Here is an 18,801-nt window from a genome sequence, read left to right as displayed (position 1 = left end):
GCAAATAAAAAGCTTTTCTCTATGTTAAAATATTCATTGATCAAAATTCATTTTTGACTATTATCAATATCATTCTAATGCATGTCACAAAAATACTTTCTTTTATGTTCAAGCCAACATAAGCCTACAGCCAACACAGCATACTATACGTTGTACTAACATACTGAATGTAACTGAACCAAATATCAATTTCATGCTGGGATAAGGGAAATTTAGAGACTTGTGAAATGTGCCTGTGCAACAGATGGTCTCGCAGAAAGATATCCCATAATGAGATGTTGAAGTCGACCAAAATAGAACATGATAATAAAACATTCAAATCAGATTCGTTTATTTTTAAAGTATTTATTTACCATTATAAATTCATATATATATTTTGGATAAAGCATAATGCAATTTTAGACAATGCTACAATGTTCTACCAGAAAGACTCGGGGGATAAATTGATATAACAGCGCATATTTATTAACAGCCCAGCAAGCATGAATTTACAAAGTTCTTTGGCGTAGGCCCCGTCCTTAGAGAGCAATGCGAGGGTAGCGGAATCTGCATATCCTGCCTGAAGACGAAGGCAGGGGCGCAGCCGACCCCCCTGGAGGTTAAGGAAGGGACCATCCTGGTGGTGGTGGGGAGGATGAGGGGGAAGGTACCATCTTGGTGGTGGTTGGGGAGGATGGAGGTACTTGGCGGCGTCAGCATCTGCGAACTCAGACGAATGTAAGTACCGATATTTTATACTGTGAGTGTTAGCACATGATTGGTTAGAAGAGAAGTAATACGTGGCACGCTGATTGAGTCTTCCTGGCAGAACCTACGCTTAAGCTGTCATTTCTTCACCTATCAAATCATTTAATTACAAAATGGACACAAATGCTAAATGGACCTGTCCTTTAATTGAAACAAACCTAAAACAGACAAGCTCAGGTTTTAAAGAGTCTGACTTCATCTCTTCCTGTATAATTCAGTAGAGGAGATGTTATGTGGTGTGACAGCACTGGTGCTTGTGGCAGTCTCAAAACAGAATCCTCATAACATCCTAACAAGTTTTCCTAACCTACTTTACAATCCACTCTCACAACTTTATTTCTTATTTTACAATGGTCAGAATGAATCTGTTATGAATGAATATGTATGCTTGAGTCCTTAGAAAAACTTGCACTACATTTAGGGGGGAAAAAATCATAAAATGGTTTGGTTGTATTTGACTGTTTGTAGGGAGAGATGAGGAAACAATGTACACATTTAAATAATCATTTAGCATGTGTAAGATGATGATGAATCAGCCAAAGTGTTATTAAGGGACACAAATAGAAATATTTGCTAATTCAGTTGTTATAGCACCGGCTAAACATACATAAAATTGAATATATATATATATATATATATATATATATATATATATATATATATATATATATATATATATATATATATATATATATATATATATTGAACACACACACACACAATTAAAAATAATTAATTTCACACAGTTAGCCTATATTGTAATGAATAGTGTGATGTCTGAAATGTACATCTAACTAATTGACTATTACTGAATAATAACCCAGTAATTACTGAATAATAACCCAGTAATTACTGAATAATAACCCAGTGATTTACAATAAGTATAAAAATGTAAAATTATAAAACTAGTAACTACATGCCAGACCTTTAGTCCCAATTTTTGACCTTTAGTCCCAATTTCTTTCCCCCAAGGGGTGTCTAATTATATATTTTCACTATATATATATATATATATATATATAGTGACATTCAGATAAAATTGTAAAATTGAGAAGAGCATAGCCATTCATTAAATGTGTTGAGATGATATATATGGTCAAGTGAAAAAAAAAGTAAGGCATTACTTGCCAACAGATGGCAGCATATCCTACTGTAATGACATTGGATGGAAATGACATTCATCTTTATGACCAACATTACTCGTGATGAAAGAGTGTTGACTTACATAATACATTTATTTGTTTTGTTTTTACTGAGTTAAAGCTACACTGCAACTCTCTCAGAAGGGGTTAAAGCTAATCTTCTGCTCTCATTCCTGTCCTAGATGTGTTCTGTGAAATCAATCACTTAATTAACTGATATTTAGTCAATGTTCATTTATAATGTGCAATGCATTCAAGGTTGCCTATAAGTGTCTCAGGTTTGCATTTTCAGGTAATCAAAAACTAATTTTTATGTATCTGTATATTCTGATGATTTATACAGGCACAAGTGTTTCGTATGCATGGTTAAAGTTTGTTGAAACTTCACACGATGTACAAATCAGATGCCATGGTAACATGATAGCTAAAAAAGGACCCGGTGTCATCTGCTACAAGTAGCATGCTCATTTAATCTGAAGCAGCGTGATTGAACAAGTTATTTTTGAAAAAAAATAATTTCTTTTAAAGTGAAATCAAGAAAGCTCACAAAAAAAGGTTGCTGTTTCTCTCTTTTTCTATGTTTTTTTCCTCGCCGTCTGCCCTCCAATCTCTGGAGCTTTAATTCCAATCTTCTGGACTCTCATATTCTTTCTCATATGATAAAAGTTGAAAGAGTAAAAGATAGGGAGAAAGATATGGAAGCCTTTATAGTGTGCCCAGGGTCTTCTGAGGGGTTATAAGGGTAATTTAATATAAATCTGTGCCTGGAATACTTCCGATCACATCTCTTTCTATCTCTACCTCTACCTCTACCTCTACCTCTACCTCTACCTCTATCTCTACCTCCTATCTCTATCTCTCTCTCTCTCTCACTCTCTTTCTTTTTGTACTTCATAAGGTTAATAAGCTTCATAAACTACTTTCTTTTTTTGTAATACTGAAGGCTATTACATTCTAGAATGTGGATATAATTGTTTACAAACATTTATAGCATTTATAAAATGTTCTTATAATACACAATTAAATCTTATAATACACAATTTAATCTTATAATATACATTATAATGTTTTTGTGAAAGCAGGATGATTCTAAACACTATTTAGCACAAATAAAAATAATTTGTTTCCTTGATGAATGTGTAGAAAATTTTAGTAGAACAAGTTCTAAAGGATTAAAACGAAACCACATTTTCAATCCAAAGGAAAGTGTGATCTTTTTTTATATATCTCCAATGGGAACTTCTCACATTACATTTGTATAACCTCCAATTAAGCATTCATGGCCAAAAGCAGTTTAAATATATGATACTCGTATTCAGCCGAATGCAAGATTTCCATGGCTGTAGGCTATATGCCAGTAAGCAAATGACTTTTGACTCCAAGAAAAAGAGGAGAGTGCAATGATAATAATTTGTTTATTGTTTTGCTAAGTTAAAACTGTCTCATTTTCATACGATAAAAGTGAGTTCATGCGCTCTGAGTCAAGCTGACAGTGCATGAGGCTTGTCTATTTCCCCCAACTGCTCTCTGCTCTCGTCTGATGCTGAGAGACAGTTGTGCAAAGCTTGTGGATGTCGTGAGAAGGAGAGAAGAGGGAGAGGTCACATACCGGTGTCTGCCACCGATGGGGTTTTGGGGACTGTCAGATTCAATGCCCTGCTCTCTCATTCATAGTCCTGTGTGAGAACGAACGTCTGCCTGGGCACCAGTGTGTGATGAATCTGTTTGCAATTCATGCGGCTGCAAAGTGCACTACACTGTAAAACCATATGTGCTCCAAGGGCCAGTTCAATTTTTCCATAATTTAACACCGAGCATAATAAAGTGTTCAAATGGATTTGAATGATAATCATTTTGTACTGGTATTCTCTATCCATTTATTGGATATGTATTGGATTCCTTACATTGTGAATACATCCACACTCCAGAAAAATCAATCTAAGCCATTGATTGGATTATCGACTAACATGTGCCAACAATACCATTTAGCATTAAAGTAAAACAACAAACATGATTAGATTTCAAGGTGGGCCCAATGTTGGCGCGGTATGGCCTCAAGCCCATATCGTGCCTACATTGTAATTTGACTGATGAACAGTCAGGCATTATATAATATGATGCTGTTGGTTAATTTTACTTGGCAAACTTGCCATGAATTGTTACCATAGCATTTAATTAGTTGACAGAGAGTAGATCAAAGGTTTACAATTAAAATATCATCTGTTTAAAAATAGCAGTTGGCGAAACAATTGAACACAATGAAATCACATTGGCACTTTAATCACAGTTCTGTATGAAAGTAGAAAGAAGATAAACTTATTTTGCTATAAATATGTAACTGATATCAGAGTCAAAATCTTGTTTTATTTCTCAACATTTTATATACGGTAATTAAAAGGTCCTAAATGTGTATTTAATTGATCTTCTATCGCCCTACAATCCATCACCCTCTTTAAAGGAGAACTCCGGTCAATTTTAACATTGAGCTCAATTTTTAGTAAATTTGGAGTGCTGTCAATATAGAGAACAACGACAAAAATCGGTGTTGCCTACACTGTTATCCTCTTTTTAAAATTTGCACCCTATTGACTTGAATGGGGCAAGTTTTAAACTTAACCAGTTCTTAGTCTTATCATCCTTGATGTGTCATTACAAGTGCCCAGCCATGTTGAGTGATTCCTTCATCATTTTTATTCATATCTTTCACATCTACTGCAGTCAGATTCACTCGTGTTCACTCTGAAGGAATCACTCAACATGGCTGGGCACTTGTATGACACATCAAAGATGTTAAGAGGATAAAAGCAGTTTTAAAACTTGCCCAATTCAAGTCAATAGGGTGCAAATTTTAAAAATAGGATAACACAGTGTAGGCAACACCGATTTTTGTCGTTGTTCTCTGTATTGACAGCACTCCAAATTTACAAAAAATTGAGCTCAATGTTAAAATTGACCGGAGTTCTCCTTTAAGGTCACAAACCTCTGGACTTTTAGTATTACCTATCTAAGTCCACTAAAGAAGGGAGAGCATTTTTGTATTTGGTTTCTAAACTCTGCAATAGCCTCCCTGATGATGTTCGGGGCTCAGAGACACCATCCCAATTTAAAGACATATCTCTTTAGCCAAGCATTCACATAATGCACCTCTTAACCTTGTATACTTCAGTTATGAAATGCACATGATTATCGTTGCTTGAAATGCTATGAACAGCAGCTACGCTAATTACTTTATTTGATTTTCTATTTTATCTCGGGATGCCCATCCCGAACTACCTAGAGACTACGTCAGCTCCAGTTTGGATCCAGCCTCTCACAAAGGCTTCACATGCCCTAACACCTGTGAAGAGACGCCTCCAACTCCTGTGAGGACTTCAGATGACGCCAACTCTGAATCAACACGCACCAATGCTAAGTTTCTATATCTTATATATGTAATATATCTATAAAGATAAATCTATAAATATATCTATAACTTGTAATAATTACTTTAATGAGCTCACTGTTTCTGCCTAAATCCAGGTGGATGCTGCACATTGGTGGTGGCTAAAGAGACCCCCCATTCCAAGTTCTTTGAGTGCCGAGAAAAACGCTATAGCTATAAATGTAACTAATTATTATTTATTATTAAATAATACATGATGTTAGCTAACTGTGTAATTTGTAGCTAACTGTGTGAATTGTTAGCTAACTGTGTGATTTGTATAGTACATTTCTGAAATGACTTGGATACACCTCTGATGTAGACACTAAATTGTAATTGTAGACATGCATTTTCTGTAAGACAATGCTTTGAAACGATATGCATTGTGAAAAGTGCTATACATATAAATGTGAATTGATTTGAATTGAAAATAAAAAGCTTTTTGTTGTCAAAACTGTCAATACTTAAAAATGAACCTGTACCCTTAAGAATATTCACTGAAAGTGTGAAAACTAACCCCGCTCTGCGCTATCCTAACAGTCTACACACCTTTGACTTCAGGGACATTCCCTCGTGAACTATATGCTTTAAGTGTTTTGCTCATATGGCACGTAGTGACAGGAATCATGAATTAAACCACAGAAAACATCGACCTTCCGATAATAGGTAACGTCTTTAACCTCTAAAATAAATGAACGAGAGGAATGTAGCCTAATATCTACTTCAGATTTAGTGCACCGATCAAATACCTGATGATGCGCTCGGGCTGCAAACTCATATTTATAAATCCTAACTGAACCAAATAATGATCCATGAAGAACATTGCCCAGTAAGAGGCGTTTTAATCTCCCATCGGATTCAATACTTTAAATGCAGATTTTACAAGCATCATATCGTGCGTGCAGCATATTAATCACAGCAAGCGATAGAGTGAAATGATTTCTGCGAATAGCGCGTGGCCAGATGTCGCCTTTACGCATAATGTAGGAGCGCGCGCAATTCTGCAAATTGTTTATATTGTAATGCATAGTGATTAGACTTGTTTTAGATTGATTAACCAAAAAAAAAAAACCAGTTTATGGGTCACAGTTTATAATGATAACATGCCTATAAAGACAGACTGATCTTACATTGCGGTCAGTGAGTGTGTTTGAGAAATTAAAGGCAAACGGGAGCGAGAGAGAGAGAAAGAGAGAGAGAGAGTGAGAGTGAGAGGAGGGTTCGTGCAAGTGTTCCACCTAAGCACACAGCTCTGATGCTGACAGACTAAAGTTTCGTCGGCGTGTGTGAATGAGGACAACTTCCAATTAAAGGAATGATGCAGAATCAAAGACATTTTGGAATTCTACACCTTGGATATTTTATATGGACGTCATTTTGTATTAAAGGTAGGTGCTGCTGTTTGTCTAGTTTGAATAATTTTCGTAACATAGCTACAATTTACTGGATTGATTTGTAATAGTAAAAATGAACTCCGCGAAAGTGCATCGTAGGCTATCTAGATTAGTTGCTTCTGGGCTACTTGTTTTAAAGTGTAACTTAGCGTGAATAGTGTGTAGCTAAAGTATGACAAAATAATTACTTAGAATTGCTGAATTAGAGCTAGGATGGATCATTTCACTGTATAAAAATATGAGCATTTATGTTTGTTTGTATGTACTGCTTGAGTGTTTGTGTTCGATTTACCTTGCTCGACCTCGTACCCCGTAACATCTGGCATGATCGCACCGACGCATGAACACTGACAAAAAATATAGTTAAACATCATTAGATCTGCTCGCCATTGTCGCCAATACGCCGATGTGAGACGCAAGCAACCATGTAGCAAGGACATAAAGGATTTATAACCTATAATTTCAGGGTAGGCTATTAGGTAAGCTCATTGCATGAGTAGGCTATATGCGCGCGGATCAAGTGCATGTCTATGCTTGACTTCCTTTTGATACTTCAATTAACGCATTGCTCAATAAATCTTTTGCGCGAGTAATATTAGGCTATGCCTGAGTGTCATTTAATATTGATTAACTCACGTTTCAGACAAAAATTGGCGAGTTGGTAGGCCTATGTATATTCCTTTGCTGACACAGAAAATTGTTCCAAAAGAAACCAAAGCATCAATCTTTGTTTGTAAACACAGAAAAGCACTGATATAAACAGTGACATGTCCGATTGACTGTATATCAACACTTTTGCAACACCACTCAGCCAAACAAATTTTAGGAATTTCACCTCTCTCACACATTAGCATTGGAACTGTTCCTCTGAATAGTAACCTGTCTAAAAACAGGCCTATAACTTGGTTTGTGTCATGATGAGTTTTTGGATAAGCAACACATTCTGTTCCTGAGACATGAAAGAGGTATCTTGGTGTCGTTTTATTTCCCTTGAAGCCAAAGCATGATTAAAACTCTTAGACTGATTTTGTCTGGACATTCAGTGTGTGTGTGTGGGTTTTACTTCTAACCATTTAAGGTCTGGGATTCCCCTAAAACTATTTACAGAGGTCACTCACTCTCTCTCTTTCACCCAATGCTTTAAGTAAAAATTACTTCAATTTATGACTCTGGTCAGCTCTGTGCCAATTATGGTAATATTATAATGCTGACTGCAGATTTCTTTAAAAGGTAAAACATTTGCAGACAAGGGCCACTAGATTCCTGGACCACTCATGTCTATTCTTTAATTAATAATAAAATTGTGGGCAATGGTGTGTGAATTCAAATAGATTTTTTAGAAAAACCCGACCCTAAACCTAACATCAGTGGGGCATAAGCAGAAAACGTAGCCACCAATTCGCCAAAACATAAAAAAAATACAAATTACCATGAGAGTGTATTGGCCTTTTAGCCACATTTTAAATCTGTATGCCTTTTTTTTTATGTGACAATGTGACACGCTGTGCATGTGTGAGAACCAAAGCATTTAAAAGCAGGAATATACAAAATAACGGTTTACTGTTTTGTTGTTGAAGGCATTGGTATTTTCCTTACATTGGCAGAAATGGCTGGTCTGAGTAAGCCAGGGCTCATCATCATGTCAGTAACGTACCACGCTGATTGTATCAATATTTACTTTCAAAATCATGTCAAAAATACATTAATCCTTCCCTTTGCTTCACACGTCTGGGAAGCTCTTCCAATAGATGTTGGAACATAGATGCAGTGATTGGCTCTGATTCAAATGTAAGAGCAGCAAGTGTTCCAATTCATTGCAATTGGGTTCAGTGTGGTTCAGGTCTAAGCTTGAACACCAAACCCAGTAAACTATTTCTACATGAACCACACTTTGTGAACTGGGCCATTGCACACCATACTTTCATGTTTAACCGGTTTTTTTGTTTTTTTGAAAGGTTTAAAAGGTTTAACGGGGACCGAAAAGGTTCTTTGAGGAACCTAACATGAGTCATCATGCAATTAATTAAGACATTTCTCATTATATAGAACCTTTTGGCATAAAGAAATGGAGCCAAGAACCATATGGTTCTCTTGAAAAAAAAAAAACTAAAAGCATATGACATGGAATTAAGATTTAGCTTTATAGAAATTACTTTGAAAACTATTTGGAAATTCAACTTACAAATAATTAGACAGAGTAAAGTAGCATGCGTATTTGGCATGCTGTCCGAGGAGAGAGCTCCGAGCTCAGTATTTTGTCCCGAACCCAGAGTACTCCTCCCGTATTTCTGGTTAGGAAAGTAACGAGGCGAGTGTGAGGAGACGGGGTGGTGGAGGAATGCTGAAAACTGTCGAGGAACATGGGTGACTCGACTGCGTATATATAGGCCTCCACTCATGCTGATTGGGTAGACATGTTGATTACTGATTGTTGACAGCTAGTTGGAATGACGGGATGATTGGGATGGCGTGATTATTGGAATTACGTGATGATTGGATAGATCATTTGAAAGTGTTCATCTCTAACTTTGTTAATAAAACATAATTTGATGTTTTTAGCCATATACAGTAGTTCACACTGCTGTTTAGGTTGCCAAGCAACATAACTTGGCACTTTATGGTAGAATTAACTGATGTGCGGTCACAGGTGTGCATATATCGGTAGTGGTTTCATGCATGGTGTATCCCATCAGAATTTAGACTCCGTTATGTGATTTACAATTAGCCTATAAACACAAAGCTGTGGTAAAGGTGCCTCTCCTAAAAGAGTTCTAAATTAGTTCTCCAGCGTATACACAGATTCGTGTGTCAAGTACCAGATTGCGGCATTGGGCACTTATGAGGAAGAACTACTACCAAGGTTTTTCCCAAAGTTATTCTGCTGTTTTTTTAAATTTTTGAGACAGTCAGTGGCAAGTACAAAGTATCCTTGAGCACAACTGCATATATTAGTGCTCCTCAATCCTGTTCATGTAAATCTTTAAAGACTGGTCTGAAACTAATAAGCAGGAATACATTGGATTGTTGACCAGACTTTATTCAAACAAACAAAAGTCTGGGTGTGTGAGGATATTCGCACGCACGCGCGCACACACACACACACTCACACTTTGCTGGGGATGGAGTTGGGAAAAACCTTCCACTATTGTGGTATATTGAAGAAAAAGATTAGGCAGAGGCATTTTTACCTCTTTGTGCACATCCAGTGGGCTGTGTATGCATTCATCACTTATAGTCAACTTATAATTAAAATATTGACCAAATAATTATGATTAAGAGTTTTGCCATAAAAGAGCAGCCCTTGATGCAATAATTTAAGACATTTCTCCTAATATAGATCCTTTTTGGCATTACACTATAGTGGCATATTGATGGAAAATATTTGGCAAAAGCATTTTGTACCTCTTTGTGCACATCTAGTGACTTTTCGGTATGCAATCACCACTTAATAGCAGGCAGCAATTGGCAGCCAGAAGAGTGAGACTAACACGAGCCATTAAGGTCTAACTTGAAGACCACATGCATCATCATCTGATTCATTTTTAAAGGTGTAATACTGCATATACAAAAAAGTACTGCTGCAATCAGTTTGCATAAGAAAGGTCTGATTTTCTTAATATTATAGAGCAGAGGTTCCCCAAAATTTGTCATGCTAAGATCCACCAAAAACATTTCAGAGTGAAATATGAGGGTTAAAAAAACACATTCATTCACTATTCAAATATACATATACATACAGAACCTATACCTTCAGGAAGACACAGGGATCTCACTTCTCAATTCCCTTCTAAAAAAGTAGCATCTAATATTTATCACTAAATACTAATTACCAGTTTACTAGATAAATTTACTATTTTTACTATTTTGTATTTAGAGTTAATCATATCAACAGGGAAGTAAGTTTATAAGAAAATGTAACTTTGATTTTGTGTTCATTTACAACAAAAATGTGTTGTCGTCTGATTACAGTATGTAACACACATAACTTTTTTAATGTTCTGTAATTGTTATTAAATTAAAATAAATTAAATAAAAAGCATTTTGAAGATTAGGCCTGTATTCCAATTACTGTAATGATGAATAGCTATATTCAATTAAAAAAATTGGGTGTCTTTTTTTTCCCCGGTTGTCAGTCCTACTTTTAACACATTACCCCTGGATTTTAGCTAGACAGGACATGTGATTGTCCTCAGAGGTGACAAATCTCAAAAGCAATGATTTGTAGGAAAAGTGAAAAAAGTAAATGTAACGTTAATAAAGTTAATATTTCACACTTTGAATAATGTGTGACCTTATTTAGGCTCTAGAAAGCAGAGATCATGATAATAAGGGATTAGTCACTTTCCAGGGTTAGTCTCTTCACCCCTCTCTCTACTCTGCCCCTTTTAGCCCAGTACTGTCATTAGTGAATGAATTTATAGGGAAAGTGTGCTTTGTTTAGCCCTGTCCCCCCTCTATATCTTGTTTTTCATCAGGACAAGAGTGGTGTGATAGCCATTCAGCTTTTAAAGCCAGACGTTCATCACTAATCTGGACTATATTACAATCCTACAGAGAGTGACCTGACCCATTTATTCCACAGGGATTTTCTCTTTCTCTCTCACTTTTTTTCACTCACTTTTTCCAAACACATGAGGTGAAACTTGATGTGTTATTAGACCGGATGATTTGATGTTTGAGTCAAAGAATATCTTGTTCCTGATCAGGCTTCCATATAAAATGATTTGCTCTTTATCCTCAGTGGAGAGGAAGTGTAATAAAATGGGTAATTTTTCACATACAAGTGTACCAGAAGATTAAAGCTGGAATTTACAGCGTTTCTGATTCTGATCTAACTTGTGCCGTCATAATCATACTTAGATAAATCCCCATAAAAGGCCTGGACTATGAGTAAGTAAACACTCATACACACGCAAAGAACATCTGCGTCTGGTGCTTTCCAGCAGAAGATGTATTTAGAGAAAGAAGAGCTTGAGAAATAAATAAAAAAACATCTGTCTTTTTCCATTTCTTTCTTTCTCTCTCTCTCTTATATTTGCCTCTCTGACTTACATGCATCCTTTCTTTTACTCTAATACAGTAGTTCTTAACTGGTGGGTAAAGACCCAAAAATGTGTAATGAGTAACAATAAACTCATTTGACAAGACACATTAAAACAAAAAAGGGGGAAACAAAAACATTACAAACTCTCACAACAGTAACAACACAAGCCCTGCAATTAACACAATACATGTAACTAAATTTAGAGCCATGGATACAATTTTAGTTAATGCAAACAGAATGCTATAAGACAAACGTCACATTGATCAGGACATCACATTTTCTTATGTCCCCTCTAAAACATCAAAGTTGGTACACTTCTTCTGGTACTCACTTCCTTTAGCATTCCCATAAAAACAGTTCAACCTCTGTTTTAAACTTTTTGTCATTAGGCTGGTCCATTCCCACAACACACCAGGTACTAAACATTTCAAGTCACCTTAATTAAAAAATGTTTTTAACAATTTTAGCTGTTTTTAAAATCACATTTTATCCAAAGAGGATGTTTAACTTTTAAGCCAATTAAATAACTAAGCCTGTGCACTGACTCAGTGCAATTACAAATAAAGATATTAAAACAAACCAGTTAAGTAATGTCTTTTCATTTATTGATCAATGCAAAGATGAATGTATAAGAATCATGTGTGGCATAAATCCTGGCCATCACAGTCAAACATTTAAACAAGGAAACATTACTTTACATCCCATCATCAAAAAAAAAAAAAAAAAAAAAAAAAACCTTTGTAAAGTAAAAAACAAAACAAATCTATTAAATACAGGTTCCCTTACAAAACGTCATTATGTGTGTGTGCTTCTTAAATATACAAGTAAACAAACAAAATGAATGATAAAACATTTATATTATATTTAATCATAAAAATAATAGTTAATATAATTACATGTATTGTTGTTGTAATAATACTAATACATTGTTATACAAATATTAATACAGTTTTAATTTTAACTGCTTTTCTGTTAAGTTTTATACTTAGTTTAGTAATAAACAGTTGCCATACTGTGTCACACTTGATGGGCAATGTAAAGCAAAGCCAGTCAAGACCACTGCACTAACACACTCTCTCACTATCCTTAGTTCTCTTTTTCTCTTCCATTTCTTTTCACTTTACATCCAGCTTTCTCTTTTGTGACCAGTCTCGCGGTCACAATGCTTCCATTATGCTCTCTTCGCTATTATGTTTCAGCATTTGCATGAAGTTCAAAAAATCACCCATCACACCTTCACTGTCAGGTCCATGAGCTTGCTGATCTCATAGCCACCCATCTCCCTCTGGAGTCTCCTTGACTGTTGTAATGGGGTTAAGCGTTGAATGCTATAGCACTCAAGTGAGGTGTGAGGAAAAGTTCAGTGAGCACTTGTTTCCCAGGCAGGCTGAAGTGGCATATACTTGTTCCAGTCTGTTTAAATATGTAACTCTGCCCCACATTGTGTTTCACAGCATCTGTTTCTCAGCTTATTTATTTACCCACCTCCTTTTTGATTTGTGCTTGTAATTAATGGTCTTTTGTCTACTTTTTTTACCTAATGTTTTTTATGTAAGATTCATGATTTTCTAGTAACATGATTAGCATCTAATGCACACATTATGGAAGCAATGTTAAAATCATTTAATTGTGTTGATGTCAAAATACTAAAAACTACTTGACAAATGATTGGAACTAGTTTATTTTTTGGCTTTTTTATTGAATGGATGGATGGATTTATTAAGAGTGCTTACAAAGTTAATAAAATGGGTTTGTTTCCCCAAGGCAATAGAGGGTTAATCAATGACGGCACATACATTGAAATGAGATTGTGCTGACCAGTGGGAAAAAGGATTTAAATAAGTAATGAAATTTAACGAACGTGATTTAAAGACTTATGTGCTAAAGATGTGACCAGAATAGTGTTGATCTGGTACACAACAGCCACAGTATCTCTTTCTTGGTTTCCATCATTAGACAGTCTTCTCCATGCCTTAAATATGCATTTGAATCACATTCACCAGATACTGCATACCCTCAGGCTGATATTTGCCTGAGGCCCAAACACTTATTCCATTAGGATGAACTAGGGTAATCTGGAACACCTAAGCTCTGATGTGTACATTTCACAAGCAAGTCTACAGTGTGTTAACAGACTCATTTGAGATTCCAAATTGCCTCGCATTCAGTGTAAATGAGAGTAGACGGCTGCAGTCAGGGGAGGAGTGAAAGAAGAGCAGTCAAATCAGACAAATCTCACTTCTCATGTGGATCAGCAATCTACATGTTAAGGCAAATATTGCTTTCATTTTCTTTCTGGCCAATTAAGTGGATGCAGTTGAACAAGTCCAGCGTATCTATTATTAAGCTTATAGATTCTGTCTTTGTTCCTCCATTTTAGTGTTTATGAAAACATTGTTTCAGAAATATAATTTTAAATCATACATTCTAGATATTACTGTCAGAGTGTTCACATTTTCATACAGATAAAAAAAAGTATATTACACGAACAAACATGGAGTTCACAAGATAATATTTTTGACCAAACAAAACATCACGTTGTTCTAATAAGCCAATGATTTCCGAGATGTAAAGCCAGTGAGTTTTTATTTGTTTTTAGTCATGCTTTTTAGTTTGTGCAGTTGTTGGAAAGCAACTGGGATGTCTGCCTCTAAAAGAGTGTTTTGGCACAGGTTACATCAAGTTGGAAAGCATTACTAATCGGCATACATTATGGTGGTGATCACCAGTGGTCCATCTGTGCAGATTGTTCATTTCAAATCCTAGCAGGGTTTTCATATGATCTCAGTCATATTTTGGTTATTCCATTCTATTATGTCCTTTATGAAAAAAAAAGTGTGATTGTACTTCAATGTATATATATTTTTTTTTAAAACGTCCATTCTACACTTTCATGGCTTTATTTCTGAACACACTGAAGTACACTTCTAAAAAGTTTATTTTGTAAACTCAAATTGAACATTTTACTTAGATAGGACATTTTAAATCATTATGTTTCAATAATATTTTGTCATGCTTCAAATTATTTTTAAAATATAAAATATTGTAGGCTACATGTACTAAATTGCAACCTCATTGTAACGAAGTTTGTTTTTATGGGAAGGAGGAGGCAGGAACCAGCAAACATTCAACAAACAATTTAATACCAAAAATAAAACAAATACAACACGAAAGTAAAAGACAGTCCCTCACGGACGACTGCTGTCACATAAAACAAAACAAAACACAACACAAGTTCAGGCCTGTTCCTCTCTCGATCTCCACTGTCGTCGCTCCTCCTTTTATACTTCCACTTCTCCGTGAGAGGGAGACAGGCAAGGCGGCTGCGGTACCTGGGGGTATGGACAGACAAGGCGAGAGAAAAGGAGACAGAAGCATGAGGAGCGACAGAGATGAGAGAGGGAAAAAAAAAATCAAAAATCTTGGTCTGGTTCCCGGACACACTGCCGCTCGGTCCTCAATCAGCTGAGAGACTCACTCGCGGTGCCATGCGATGGTACTGGACATCCGTTGGGGGACGGCTCGACGCTCCCCCACCTCCTGGCAGACGGCGATGGCTCCTCCGGTCGAGGGCAGCCGGCAGCGAGTCCCCCGTTCCCTGCTCCGCCCCCATCATGGCCGACGCAACAGGCTCCGGCCCACGGCGAACGGGAGCGACTCCTCCACTCCCTGTCGGATGGCAGCCACCCCTCCTCGACCCAGGAGCACGACAGCGAGCTCTCCGTCCCACCTGATCTTCCATAGCTCCAGCATCATTGCCTCGGGCAGCAATCGGCGGTCATCGCTCCTTCATGCTGCCCGACCTCCTCAGCACCGCGATCCTCCTCAGCAGCGAGGGCTCTCCGACAGCGTGTTCCTCCTTCCTTCCGGGTTTCGGCACCAGTGTAACGAAGTTCGTTGTTATGGAAAGAAGGAGGCAAGAACCGGCGAACATTCAACAAACAATTTAATACCAAAAATAAAGTAAATACAACACGAAAGTAAAAGACAGTCCCTCACGGACGACTGCTGTCACAAATAATAATACAAAACACTGAACACACGTTCAGGCCTGTTCCTCTCTCGATCTTCACTGTCGTCGCTCCTCCTTTATGCTTCCACTCCTCCATGAGAGATACGAGACCGGTGCGTCGCGCAGGTGCCGCTCATTATCAATCACACCACCGTCCTCCCACGGCCCTCGACCTCGTCCTGCTCGCCACACTCATTAATACAAATGTGTAACTAAATATGTTTAAATGCATGACAGACAAGTTTCAATAGAGAAGTATTTTAGTTTACCATAAGTGCTTGTCAGTACATTCTGAGGTGTGCTTTAACCGTATTTCAAAGACAATAGAAGTAGGAATGTAGAAATTACATTTAAAGATGTACTTTAGTCCCACTCAAGTCAGCGAAACAGCACTCTAAAGTTCAGTTAATTCAATTTAATATAAATTTAAACTATAATACATTTTCGGTAGCACTTTATTTTACAGTGTCATTGTTACATATGTTACATGTGGTAACTATAGTAATAACAATAAATTATGCATAATTATATGCAACTAACCCTAAACAAACCCTATTCTTAACCCTATAATGTAAAATAAGTACCAGTTTAAATGGTAGAGAAAGATTCCAGTGAAATTTGTCAGTCTAAGAGTTGGATGACATCATAGTAAATTGCAGAAATAACAAGTGCAAAAATGGCTTAGATTACTCTGATTATGTAAGAGAACAAAAGAGAATCCATCATTTCCTCCCTGTAGGGACCTTGTTAAGAGTGTCAGTCATTCTCGTCAGGGGCTGTAATCCTTTAGTGTCATAGTGTTAAATCCTCTGTTACTTTCTTTATTGTCAGTGCTCCATGCTGTGTTTGGCGTGTGTGTTTGTGTGTGTGTATGCGTGTGTGACACTATTGCCGAAACAATTTTTTAAAAATTTTCAAAGCAACTTTCAATTAGGATTTTTTGCTTGAGTGTTTACAAGCCCAGCCTGTATCCTGTTGCTTGGCATGTCATGTATCAGCTATCACTGTTCTGTATGATTCAGACAAAAAAGCCAGAGATTGAAGTCCCATTCTTTAACAAATGCCCATTCATTCAAATGCATGCCTGACATTTCCTTTAATGGAAAGGATTACAATAGTGTGCGGCAGAGGTATGGCTATGACTTCTGCAAAATCATTTGAAGTGACATGAAGACCAAGTATGGTAACCAATACTCGGAATTTGAGTAGTGAACACACAAGCAGAGCAGCGGGCAGCCATTCACTGCGGCACCCAGAGAGCTTTCTGGTTGCCTTGCTCAAAGGCACCTTAGTCGTTCCCTGCCGGTATTGAGAATCTAACTCACGACCTTTGGGTTACAAGGTCTCTCTAACCATTAGGCCACAACTGCCCACTGCAAGTATCAGCTGTAGAAATACCAGAACAAAAGAACCCAAGAATGTTAAATGGTATAGTGGAAATTAAGATCATGTGCGCTCTTAATGAAATGAAATTGTGTCCTAAAGTATGAGATATCTATACCAGGCATCTTCTTGTGTTAAACTTCTCTGCCCATTTAGTTATGGCTACCTGCCTGAATGGACAATAGAAGTGGTCTACCTATGAAAAAAAAAAACTCTTTACCTGCTAGAAGCCAGAAGCTGCTATTCACTGATAATACAGATACTTGGTTTATTAATAAAGCTCATTCGTTGAAGATTAGAACTTGAGTCACTCATTATTGACAGCAAGTCATAAGATTTTTATTTCACTGCTTAATTTAATTATTATATCATTCTAGATTATTTTAAAATCTTATTTGATGTTTATTAATTTATTTAAAGTTCAACTTTTAGGTAGCTTTCAGTTTGAATTCCAAGAGCATTTTGGATGTAGTCAGCAATAAACTTACTGTGCACATTGAAATTAAAAGTAAACATTGGCATTACTTTGCAAAAATGCCACATTATTATAATTAAGGCCAGCGTTTAGAGAGGATAAGTTAAAAAACCAACATATTGCAACATTAAAAAGTAATACAAACTATAACAACTAAATGCTTCTAATTGATAAGAGCCCGTTTTAAATACTTTATTAAACGAACAAGCCACTGATTTAACATTATCTTTTTGGATAAAATAAGACACATTTGTTTCTATTGAATTAATAAAGAAAATGAATACTAATATTAATTAATATTAATATTTTTAATAACAACAGTGATATTTTAGGTCTACCCAGATTAAAGACAAAGCATACTTGTTGGTTGGCATGTTTAACACAGTGCATTGATTCAAAACTTGATTCATGCTAAACAGATTTTATGTGAGTTACATATAGTCTCTCTCTCTCTGTCACATCTACAATCTCATGCACAGATCCACAGAACATACGCTCTTTTTAATTTCCTCATATACATGCGAGTCAGGAGAGTGTGAATGATGCCTCTCACTTACAATGTGAATGGGTTCCTTTGATTTATGAAGGAAATTCTGCTTATATAACAGCGTAACCATACTGAATCTAAACATAGACATCATCACAGATCCAAGAAAATTAAATTATCCACATTGAATTTTCCTGGACTGCTAATATTATGTCATTCATTAGTTTCTTGAAAATTTCCGTTTCATCTCTCCATCTCATCGTGTTTTTATATTTTGAGCAAATCCCATTTGTACACATCAGGGGGCTTTAGTCCAACTTTGTGAAGGAGTGTGGAAGGAGTGTGGATATTTTATACTGCTGATATTCTGCAGTCTTCTCTCAGACTGTTCTTTATCTACAGGACAACAGCACTTTCCCTGAGGGAATTAGTCTCTGTGTTACTGAGTTGCCTTTCAGAGCCTGTGGAAATCAAATCTAAAGATCAATTAAAAATGTAACTGCAAACCATCTCTCATGCATTCACTCTTGATGAGATTGTTCACAAAATTCTGTCATTACTTACACTTGTTTCAGACCATTACGTCGCAAAAAAGGGAGAATTGTAATAGATTTTATTTTACCACGCAATTACAGTCAAGCCTCAAGAAAGGATCATAAGAGTGGTCTACAGGACTTGTGTGCTATATTATATATA

General features: G+C 36.4%; 1 protein-coding gene across 1 annotated transcript in view; it reads left to right on the top strand.

Moving 5' to 3' along the window:
• The first annotated feature begins 6,184 nt into the window (after nucleotides 1–6,184).
• The window catches only part of chrna8 (cholinergic receptor, nicotinic, alpha 8), a 63,181-nt gene continuing 50,564 nt past the window's right edge, over nucleotides 6,185–18,801 (top strand). The window contains exon 1 of the mRNA XM_079616836.1: nucleotides 6,185–6,698. Coding sequence (XP_079472962.1) covers nucleotides 6,626–6,698 — 73 coding nt within the window. The 5' untranslated portion in view covers nucleotides 6,185–6,625. The remainder of the gene's footprint in view (nucleotides 6,699–18,801) is intronic.

This window comes from Phoxinus phoxinus, assembly GCF_949152265.1.
Source record: "Phoxinus phoxinus genome assembly, chromosome: 6".
NCBI classification, from domain to species: Eukaryota; Metazoa; Chordata; class Actinopteri; order Cypriniformes; family Leuciscidae; genus Phoxinus; species Phoxinus phoxinus.
The sequence above is the reverse complement of the archived record's forward strand: the minus strand, read 5'-3'. Positions and strand labels throughout refer to the sequence as shown.